Source organism: Gymnoscopelus microlampas (genome assembly GCF_963454915.1).
Source record: "Gymnoscopelus microlampas genome assembly, chromosome: 18".
Lineage (NCBI taxonomy): Eukaryota > Metazoa > Chordata > Actinopteri > Myctophiformes > Myctophidae > Gymnoscopelus > Gymnoscopelus microlampas.
The window spans coordinates 29,924,368-29,935,200 of NC_139955.1; the positions used below are offsets into that span (position 1 = coordinate 29,924,368).

Genomic DNA, 10,833 nt, shown 5'->3' on the forward strand with positions numbered 1-10,833 from the left:
GCTAGGAACTCACTTTTTTTCCTGGCGAAAGTAGAGATTCTGATCTTTGTTTTGAGGTATTCCATGTGTTCATAGTCCTAGCACAAAATGTTCTGTGGGCCTAGATAGACTGGCCAGAAAGCTCAAAAATGGCTGGCACAGGCAGCTATGGCTGGTGTTTTAACTCTGGCAGTCAATGTGTTAACATAAATACAGTAGGTTTTTGGCTGCTTTACAAGGACCAACCTCTAGAGGGCAGTGTATGTAAGAATAATGAATATCATAGATATACATCATTTTTTCCCCCCCTCACAAATATTTATTTATAAAAATCACGACATACAATACAAACACAAACAAAAAAGTTATTAATACAACAATACAACAACATCAGACAGAGCCAGGGGGATTTACTAACAGAACATTACAGAGTGAACACAAAGTTCAGTCATAAATTGATTTAATACACTGCTTGGCTTCAATCTCAAACACAATGAAAGAAGGTTTGACTAGATTGACTACATTTGGATTTGTGTATGTGGAATTTTGCTAGAATAATGATCAAATTAATTATGTATAACAAATGTTTTCTTATTATTATGGGATAGCGGAAATGACTAACGTTGCCATGTCCGCTTATTATAAGCGACTTTGGGCTTATTTTTCTGTGAAGTTGCTTGTAAATAAAGGTAGTTAATTGCGGCCTTGCGGGTTGCGTTTTTTGTTGTTGGCTTGTTTCTAAAGTGCAGTTGCTTATTTTGGGCTTGCTGTGTAATATTTAAACCAGTGGTTCTCAAACATTTTCAAGTCAAGGACCCCCAAATGAATATGTATTTGTCTGCGGACAAATACATATTCATACATGGGGGAAAATGTTTCCCCCCAAAATGTTCTTATTAGAGATGATTTCACTCTATGTTCACAACGCGTCGCATCGTGTTACTCTCTCAAAACCTGGCAACTAAGTGGCAACAGTAGTGGAGCTAATCAAGGCGGAAATGACGTTTGAGCTTTGTTTTGGTGCTATGGCTGCCTAGCATCAGACGCTACTGCAACCATTTATACACACACACACACACACACACACACACACACACAGAGATAGATACATACACATAATAAAGTTAGTGTTCCTTCTAGCTCTTCTGTTTGCAATGGCCGGCCACGGGCTCATGGGGAGCGAACCCGAGGCTCTGGATTACTCCGTGCACGAGGCGTGGAATGAGGCGACCAACGTCTACCTGCTGGTGATCCTGGTCAGCTTCGGCCTGCTGATGTATGCCAGAAAGTAAGACGAGTTTTAACCATAGAGCAGGGGTCTTCAACATTTTCAGGCCAATGACCCCCTAGCTGAGACAGATGAAGCAGGGACCCCCCTACTCTATATTGTATAAAATTATTTTTCAGATTCAACTTTTTTTGTTTACTTGGTCTGCCCTTTCCCCCCTCTACACCTAGCTGTAGTTTACAACCCTCGTAGACGTAAACTACAGCTACTCTACACCTATACCTCTTTGCCAAAAATAGCCGATCTACAAGCTGTAGATCGGCTATTTTTGGCTAAAGTTCTCCTCAGAAAAGGGATGCCAGGGTTCAAGCGCTCAGTCTGAACCAGGGCTAGGGTTCAAGTGGTTAAGGTAAAAAAAAATAATTATATCACAAAGATTTGGTGGACCCCCTGTATTAACTCTGAGGACCCCCTAGGGGTCCCGGACCCCCTGTTGAAGACCTCTGCCATAGAGTTATAATATATCGGTTTTAACCTTTCAAAATCGTACTTAAGAATACTGAAAGTAAAAGTATTAATTTTGCAGATTGTCCCATTTCACAAGTTTCCAAATGTATATAAATGCTTTGAAAATAGCAGATCTACAAGCTCACAACGCGTTGCGAGCTTGCAGATTGGCTGTTTTCAAATAGGCCAAGTATGCATAGTTAGGGCTTTGTAGTTTGTAATAATAGCTAATAAAAATCTACAAAGCAACTAGTAACTGACGTTTTCAAATAATTGTAGTGGAGTAAAAGTACAATATTTGCCTCAGATGTAATGGATTAGAAGTAAAAGTACTGAAAATTGGAAATACTCCAGTAAAGTAAAAAAAAAAAGACATAAAAAACTGTACAGTACTTGAAAATGTACTTTACTCTACACCACTGGTTCCAAGTGATTAGACGGCTGGAAATAAAATAAAACACTTTCTGTACCAATTGCACAAGTAGGACACTACTTGTGCAATTGGTACAGAAAGTGTTTTATTTTATCCAATGGTAGATCATGATGGCACTGGATTTAGTGCTGCTTGAGTGCCGCTATTTTTGAAAAATCTTTGGATATATATTTTTTTTAAAGCAAACTTTTCCCCCACAACATATGTATTGATTTTTTCCTTTTTCCACAAAATATTACAACATTACATACATAACAGAAATCAAAATGGACAAGTACATTTAAACATTACAAGACAATCACAAAATAACAAAAGGGTAACACACAATGACATCAGCACTACTCCTCTCCAGATTCTGCCATTAAATGTGACAGATTATTGTTTTCCATGTACTGTATAAAACGACCAGCAAACATTTTTTTACTCAAATCTTTGCATCTGGGGGTCCCTGGGACAAAATATTTTGAGATGGGGGTCCACAGCCAAATACATATCATTTTGGGGGTCCTTGACATGAAAAAAGTTTGAGAACCACTGATTATAGCAACATAATTTTAGGATGTTAGGATTTAGAAGACATTTGTAGAATCCCCCAGAAGCAAAGATTTGAGTTAAAAATGTTTGCTTTAAAACATATTAAAGATTTGCACACAAAAAAAATCAGGATTTTTCAAAAAAATAGCAGATCTACAAGCTCGTTTTATATCTGCTATTTTTGAATAGCCCAAAGAAATCTAAAAATGACACATAGATGCGTTCCCGATCTGAAAGGGTTAATGCTTGTCTCTATTCTTCCTTTTCAGAAATAAGAGGAAGATAATGCGTATCTTCTATCTGCCTCCCACTGTGGGCATCAACCCTGAGCCAAACTTCTATGACAGCCTGCAGAAAGTCCGCCTACGACAGCAACTGGAGATGTACTCAATCGGTGAGCATCTGAGCAATTCACAGGATAAGGATAGACAGCCCTTTCTTTGCCCGTTTCCTCCTTTGATTCTGTATCTTTTATCTAATATTTTAAAGGGGGAATCAGCCCATGATTGTATTAAACGACGTCAAGTAGCTCATAGATAAATACAGTAGCTTTATTGTCTTGCAACAATTTCACTTTTTTAGAGTTCACAAGTCTGATGGCTTGGGGAAAGAAACTCTTGCAAAATGTGGCTGTTCTGCACCGGATGCTGCGGAACCTTTTGCCAGAGGGCAACAGAGTGAACATTCCTTGATGTGGGTGGGTGGGGTCTGTCCTGATATTATTGTCCCTAGTCAGACCACCGATAGCGGTTGTGAGCACTGTCCTTGAAGGCAGTGAAGTCCCGATGATCTTCTCCGCTGTCCTCACCACTCTCTGCACAGACTTCCAGTCTGATGAATTGCAGCTTTCAAACCAGACAGAGATGCAGTTGGTCAGGATGCTCTCTATAGTGTCCCTGTAGAATGTCTATGAAACAAAAACTTGACATATACAAAGAGGATAACCCAGGCTTTCCATACAGCTGCAAGGTTGATGAGTTTAACGTCGTTTAATACAATCAGATAGGACTTTTCGGTTTCAATCAATGGGCTGTGAAGGGTTTGTATTGCAACTCTAGATGCCAGATAGCATTATAGCATCTAAATTGCTTCCGACTAGTATGAGCCCACAAAGTCTGTCACTAATTCACTGTCAGTGACCAACTTCCAAAAAGTGTCACCTGATGAAATCATAAATTGTACTATAACCTGAGCTTCTCCTCCTGTACCATTTCAGCCAGGAAGTTTGACCAGCAGCAGCAGCAGCAGGGCCCAGCAGACAGTGTGCAGCTCTCCATGGAGTGATACACCCATGAAGATGACCTCCTTGTTGTTGTGTGTGTGGTTCTTAAGTACTGGGTTCCAATCCAAAAGAAGCCTGTGAGATCTTGTCATGGGATAGTGGACAAAATGATAACTTCAATAGCATGTTATAGTATTATGTAATATATGGAGTTCTCACTTCATGATAAAAAGCAAGAACAATTCTAATTCAGGTCATGTTTGCTTTACTGGACAGTATGGTGCAGAATGCCATGGAAGAGAAGGTAGCAGTGATGGATGGGATGACATGCAATACAGGGTGTGTGAGCTGTATTTGACGCCATGATGTGACAAGTAGATCTGTTTGTGTAGTAAGCAGACTTCCCCATTGTTTTCAAGGAGGTGATTGTCTTTCTGGTTGCAAGAGCTACCAGAAAGACATGTATTCCTGAGGGTCCTATTTAGACCCATGATTTAAATTATACAATGTAGGTGATACACATTTCTGTAGCAATTTAAAACATGTGCCCCCACTGTATCCCACTGACTCACCTGCAAGTAAGGGGCTCCCACCAGGAGGATGGTAAATACATGGTGCATTTATATAGCGCCTTTATCCAAAGTGCTTTGCAATGTGCATTCCATTCACACACACACACACACACACACACATTCAATCACCGATGGCAGCAGAAACCATGCAAGGCACCAACCTGCTCGTCGGGATGTAGTGCCTCGTCCTACTCCTCCCTTTCAACACTCCCTGCTGACAGGCAGCGCCCCAGCCCACGAATGAGACGCAGAGTGAGTGGACGGAAATGGTGCCGTCTTGTAATAAATATTATTGAGGACCAATTACATGAAGATAACGTTGGAAATGTGTGAAATGCTCCTTTTAAGTGTGATTGAGAGAACAAAAAAGTCAGAAATGTAGAGCACATCTAGAAGACGTTTATTTCTTGTTTAACTTTGCTTAATGGTTTTTATATTATTTTGTTGGATGTGGTAAAAAAAAGAAGGAAAATCTGCCAAATACCCTTGTAGACAGTTGTATTTTGTGGACAGTTGTATTTTGTTGCCACCAAGTGGTTGATCTATGGTAGTGATTTCTTTAAAGACCTAAAGCGATTGAATAAAAGCTTAATAAAAACTTGACTTCATGTCTTGACTGCTGAGTTTTGCATTGTCAACCATAATTACGACAAACTGGTGTGGTTTCAACCTTTGCTATTGTTTAGGAGGATACACCTTGACATTGTTTTGCACAGCCTGCATTATGTATATTCAAGCATTGAAATGATGTATTACTATCATTATGTGGGTTGTATGTTAAAAGCATTCCGTTGACTAAATGAAATAGTGATCTACTACAGTCAAATCGATTCTGTCTTCATTCTGATCACTAATTAGGTGGAGTAGGCTACTATTTATTTAGAAGTACTATGGATATATTAGAGGTCACTTGCAATGAATAAAATGAAAATACAAATATGTTGCTAGGATTTTTTTTTAAATAAATATATATTTATATATATGTAGATAATTACTGAAAATGATTGGTTGCAGTCTGTTAGGTCAGGCCTCTCACAAGCAGAAGTTATATAATCAGTTATATCTCACAACTTTGAGTCATTTTACGACAGTCTGACCAGATCGTCTGCACCAGGGGTTGCCATGTCCGCTTATTATAAGCGACTTTGGGCTTGTTTTTCTGTAAAGTCGCTTGAAAATGTTGCTAGTTTCGGGTTGCGTTTTTGGGCTCGTTTCTAAAGTGTTGTTGTTGCTTGTCCCAGATTAATATGTTTTGTTTTTTCCAGAGAGTATTGTACTCTCTGGAAAAAATGTTTCCAGAGATATTCAACATTTTTCACTTTTTTCAAGATCTTTTTGGAAATAGCGGATCTACAAGTGTGAGCTTGTAGATTGGCTATTTTCAAATATCCGACGCCTAGTCCCTTTTTCTGCGCTTGTTTTCATAGACACGGTTGCTTATTTCTCTCACAGAACCCGGCAACACTTCCACCTTACGGCAGTTTTCCACGTGTTGTGGTGGTCGCATGGTTCAGAGTAGTACAATCTAAGAGCTGAGCAACATTAACATTAACCAGCTGAGAAAAGTTTGTAAGTATATTTCTAATATTCTAATCTTACCTAGAATACATTTACAATAGGCCAATATTGTTATTTGTTTTAGTCAACGGTTAGATTCTTTAGAAAACATCAGATGGGCTTCATTCATAGTTTTTAGTTCACAAGCAGCAGGCTAACTAGCAACAATGCTAAGCATGCTCGGTAAAGTCAGCAGTGGTGGAAAAAGTACTTAAAAAAAGTATCAATACTGCAATGTAGAAATCCCCCAAAAGTCTGGAATTCAAAATGTACTTGAGTAACAGTACAAAACGATTGGTATCAAAATGTACTTAAACTACAAGCTCGCAATAATAGCAGATGTACAAGCTCACAATGTGATGCATTGTGATCTTGTAGATTGGCTATTTTGAAATGGCCATAATGTATAGGGCTGAAGTGGTTAATGTATATTTTGTAATAATAATCCAAATCTATTAAAGTAACTAGTTACTAAAGTTTTCATACACTTGGAAATACTCCAGTAAAGTACCTTAGGTACAGTACTTGAGTAAATTAGTTACTTTCCACCACTGCAAAGGAATGAGATGAATTAGAAATGTCACTGTTCATCTAATTCTAAAGTAACTGAGTTACACTAAAAGCTCTCTTTAAAAATAAGTATCTAGCTACTGTAGTTAGTAGCCACACTACAAGTTAGTACAAGTATGTCTTCATTGAAGCGCATGCCGGTCGAGTGGCAGCTGGCTGTTTATTCCAAAATGTAAAAAGAAAACCCGAATATATTCATGCTTTGGAATTGAAAATGGTCAAATAAATTCAATAATGTAAAGTAGACATGATTTGAACATGCACGTTGAGTGAGTTGGTAATGTGGACGAGGACATGTTTACCATTGAGTGAGATTGATGTGATGGACAAACTGCACTCAAAACAAATCTGTTCTATAATTTTAATGTGCCACTGGAAATGTGATGCGATGTAGCTTTTATGAAGTTACCCACCTAAATGGTGAAAAAAATAAAAAAATAAACTATCAGAAGGTAGTGATGCTACCCACAACCTACTGGGAAATGTACATCACTCAGCTAGTAGCTTAGTTATAGCTAATCTACAGCTACCCAATCAATACTGGCTGTCTAGCAAAGATCTATCACCAGTGAATATATGAATGGATATATTTATATCACCTCTAGCTAAGCTAATCTTTAACAAGGCGAATTTAACAATTGATGGAGCCCTAGTTCATGTTGTCTGTAAGAGTAACATTCCTTAAACCTTAAGTGTAAGTTACACTTGAGTCTTGATATTAGGCTAATCTGATGGCTGCAACTTTTGTACATTGTCTTTGATCAGAGGTTATAAAGAAAATGTCGTATCGAGGTGGTGGAGGAAGAGGAGGAAGAGGAGGAGGTGATCGCGGAGGAGGCAGAGGTGGTGGAGGATTTGGTGGTCGGGGTGGTGGAGGATTCCGCGGTCGAGGCGGTGGAGGATTCGGTGGTCGCGGCGGCGGAGGAGGATTCCGTGGTGGCAGAGGTGGTTTCCAAGACTACGGTCCCCCAGAATATGTTGTTGGTAAGTTGATCCCCACTTGATACTATTTTCAGTTTAGTAATTACTTGACATAATCCTTTGAGTGATCAGCTCAAATTCAGAGAGTGAGGTGAACTGATCACCAATTATTCTGTCTGTCCATAAAACAAAAGGGGGGAGTTTTACATTTCCACTGTCCCAAACTTGTCCAAAGTGTAAAATTAACACCACTGAACATGGCGAACAGACACGCATGCCCCAGCCAAGATTGTTTGCAGACTATTTTGTTTTCTCCCTCTGGGTATTATTATACATACTTGTGTGGTGGTACAAAAAGAGATCAATTTGTTTATATTTTCAGTACACAGCTAATATAATGTATAAATCAGACTTAACAGGCTTTTGGAATTCTTTCTCTTTCTGACCTCTCCCTCTCTACCTTCCCTCCCATCTGGTTATATGTGCATGTACCCTGCAGCACTGGGGGAGTTCATGCACCCATGTGAGGATGAGATTGTGTGCAAGTGTACAACAGAAGAAAACAAGGTTCCCTACTTCAATGCCCCGGTGTATCTGGAGAACAAGGAGCAGATTGGGAAAGTGGATGAGATTTTTGGCCAGCTGCGTGACTTTGTATCCTTTTTGTTTCGGACATTTGCATCTCAGGACCCCTCGTCAGCATAAGCATTGTGTTGGGAGATCACAAAACTGTATTACTTGGTTGTTTTGTGTTATTCCTTAACTCGGTCCCACAGTATTTTTCAGTCAAGCTCTCAGAAAATATGAAGGCATCTTCATTCAAGAAATTGCAGAAGGTAAGTTGATGCCTGTCTTTTTTTTATGTCTTGTTTCTGAACAAAGGAGCCCCCACCAGGAGGATGGGAAATAAACTGTGCATTTATATAGCGCCTTTATCCAAAGCTTTTTACAGTGCATTATATTCACCCATTCACACACATTCAGTCACCGATTCAGGCACCATTTTGTCCATATTGTGCAGCCCTAGTGACGTGCACCCCCTTCCTGTACTTGACCACCTTTCCTGGGGGAAATCCTGATGTCCGTCATTACAATGGGAAAACATTTTAACTGTTTATATTGCCCTGGAACAATCATCAGACTACAGTAATTTCTTGACACAATTTCTTCTCCCACAGTTCTATGTCGACCCAATGAAACTTCTCCCACTTCAGCGATTCCTCCCTCTGCCACCAGGGCAGAAAGGACCGCCAAGAGGCCGGGGAGGGTTTAGAGGTAGAGGAAGAGGAGGTGATCGCGGAGGTGAGAAATTCTGACTTACGACAATAAATGTGAAGCGCTAACACTAGTCCTCAGGTCCTGTGTAATATAACATTTAGATCATTGCACTAAATTGGAGATCATACTGCACAGCAGGAGAGGAAGTGGTAGCAGAGTAATTTCCATTGTCTGGAGTGGTATGGCTGACCTACCACGCGTTCTACAGTGGAACTCAAGGTTAACTTGCTTCAACTCGAAAAACAAAACAAAAAGTCAGTGTCACCAATGCGTAAAATAGAAACATTTTATGCATTCTGACCAATCAAAGACAAAGTAGATGGGGGGTCAAACAGGGCGGTACTACTGTATTGGAGAAAAACATTCTTTTGTTATGGTACGGTAAGCCTGGAGTTTGCTCCTCTCTTGTGCCATGTGTCACATTTTTTCTAGCGGTTTTAGATGCACATAAGTACATAAAATATTCTGAACTTGTCAGTGTATGGCACAAAGTTGCACCGCTCGTCAATGTCACACTTAGCCCAGGCAGGTTTCCGTTAATCATATTTGATCGCCTGGTTGCGCATGCAGCCCCAATCGACAGGTGCACCACACTGTTTTGTCCAACACCTTTTCCGAGGTATTTTTGAAGTGGCTGTGCCTGTAGTGAAGCATCTAGATTAGATGTGATCACCCACTTAAGCTTCATTCTTATTCTGTGTGATCGTACCGTAACACTGTTCGGGGTAGATGTTACATTTCCTGTGCAGCTAGAACATGAGTTTGGATATTAGGAATGATTCCCACCATAGCTACCCAAGCTCTAAACCATTAGGGGACATGCTAAGAGAGAGTGGTGCTTTGAACCCAGTCTGCTCCGCTCTTGCCTTGGGTGTAGGTGGATTCCGAGGCGGCAGGGGTGGAGGCTTCGGTCGAGGAGGAGGAGGAGGCTTCAGTCGAGGAGGAGGAGGAGGATTCAGAGGAAGAGGAGGAGGTGGTGGCCGTGGATTCCGAGGTGAGTTCAGATAATCTACTTTTGAAATTGTAATTACCTCTACTATAACAGCTATCAGTCATAGCCAACTGTTTTCATCCATTTTATTCATGCCTTGCGTATTTATTTTTCACATTTAGGTGGAAGATGATTCTACAGTGATAGCTGGTGTGATCCCCTCTCTCCCACTCGAGTGGAAGAAGTGCATCTCTGTGGCAGAGCCTAGCATGATGGACTTGGGTCCCAGAATATGGACATTGCATTGTTTTATACTAGACCGGAGTTTTTCCCATTTTGTGTGTTTATTTTTGTCATTTTGTACCAATCTTGAATGAGTGATGGGTCATTTTGGATTTTATTCAATGGGAACAAGTGTATAGGTGTGTATTAAAAAAACTATGACCTTTGTTGTCAGCCTTTAAGGAGCATCCAGTATGAGGGGTCGAAAGGACACTGTTATATGGAAGGACATTGATTCTGTTAAATCTAAAGTGTCAGAAATTCTAATTTGGTTCTATTTCCAGCTGATGATGGGTTGAAAGTCATACATTATTACAGAAACGTAACATGGCTTTATAAATCTACTCTGAGTCTGAAACGTGTGTGTGTGGTAACCGTTGTTAAAACATTTGAGCTGAAATTAAAGCGATATCTTGAGCAGAGTGCTGTCAGTGTTTGTTAATAAATATGTTGCTATATTTTGCAAGTTGTAACTAGTTTCCTGTTAAATTGTTTCATTCTATGCAGAGTGTGAAATGGGAACAAGGCCAAATTACGTTATTAAACACAGCAAAATTGCATTTTGTTGGGGTGTATATAGGATAAATCAAGTTCCACCGAAGACTAGAACATCCTTAAAGCCAGTGGTTCCCATAGCTTGAAGGATGGGAATAACTTCATTTGGGTATCGCAAATGAAATGCCATGACAAGACCTTGGGATTTTCTGACAACCACACATTGCAAATTATACTGTGCACAACTACACAAAAAATATGAATGATTAAACAAATTGCGCTGTAGTTTTTGTGTACACTGCCAAATACAGGCAAATTCTGTAC

At 39.8% G+C, this 10,833-nt stretch overlaps 2 protein-coding genes across 3 annotated transcripts; both read left to right on the top strand.

Annotated features, from left to right (window-relative positions):
• Positions 1 to 977: 977 nt before the first annotated feature.
• On the top strand, positions 978 to 5,083 carry smim19 (small integral membrane protein 19). Its single transcript, XM_084042164.1, has 3 exons — positions 978 to 1,267; positions 2,951 to 3,075; positions 3,898 to 5,083. Exons 1-3 carry the CDS (start codon positions 1,134 to 1,136, stop codon positions 3,963 to 3,965), a joined length of 327 nt encoding a protein of 108 aa, XP_083898290.1. The 5' UTR covers positions 978 to 1,133; the 3' UTR covers positions 3,966 to 5,083.
• A 905-nt stretch (positions 5,084 to 5,988) lies between these two features.
• On the top strand, positions 5,989 to 10,487 carry gar1 (GAR1 homolog, ribonucleoprotein). Of its 2 annotated transcripts, none has more exons than XM_084042144.1 (7): positions 5,989 to 6,044; positions 7,368 to 7,586; positions 8,023 to 8,177; positions 8,300 to 8,359; positions 8,702 to 8,819; positions 9,772 to 9,795; positions 9,915 to 10,487. In XM_084042144.1, the coding sequence occupies exons 2-7, from the start codon at positions 7,382 to 7,384 to the stop codon at positions 9,923 to 9,925; spliced, it is 573 nt and encodes a 190-aa protein (XP_083898270.1). In that variant the 5' UTR covers positions 5,989 to 6,044; positions 7,368 to 7,381; the 3' UTR covers positions 9,926 to 10,487. The 2 variants fall into 2 exon arrangements, with proteins under 2 accessions (XP_083898270.1, XP_083898269.1); XM_084042143.1 differs by having other exon boundaries at positions 5,991 to 6,044; positions 8,702 to 8,825; positions 9,679 to 9,795.
• The last annotated feature ends 346 nt before the right edge of the window (positions 10,488 to 10,833 follow it).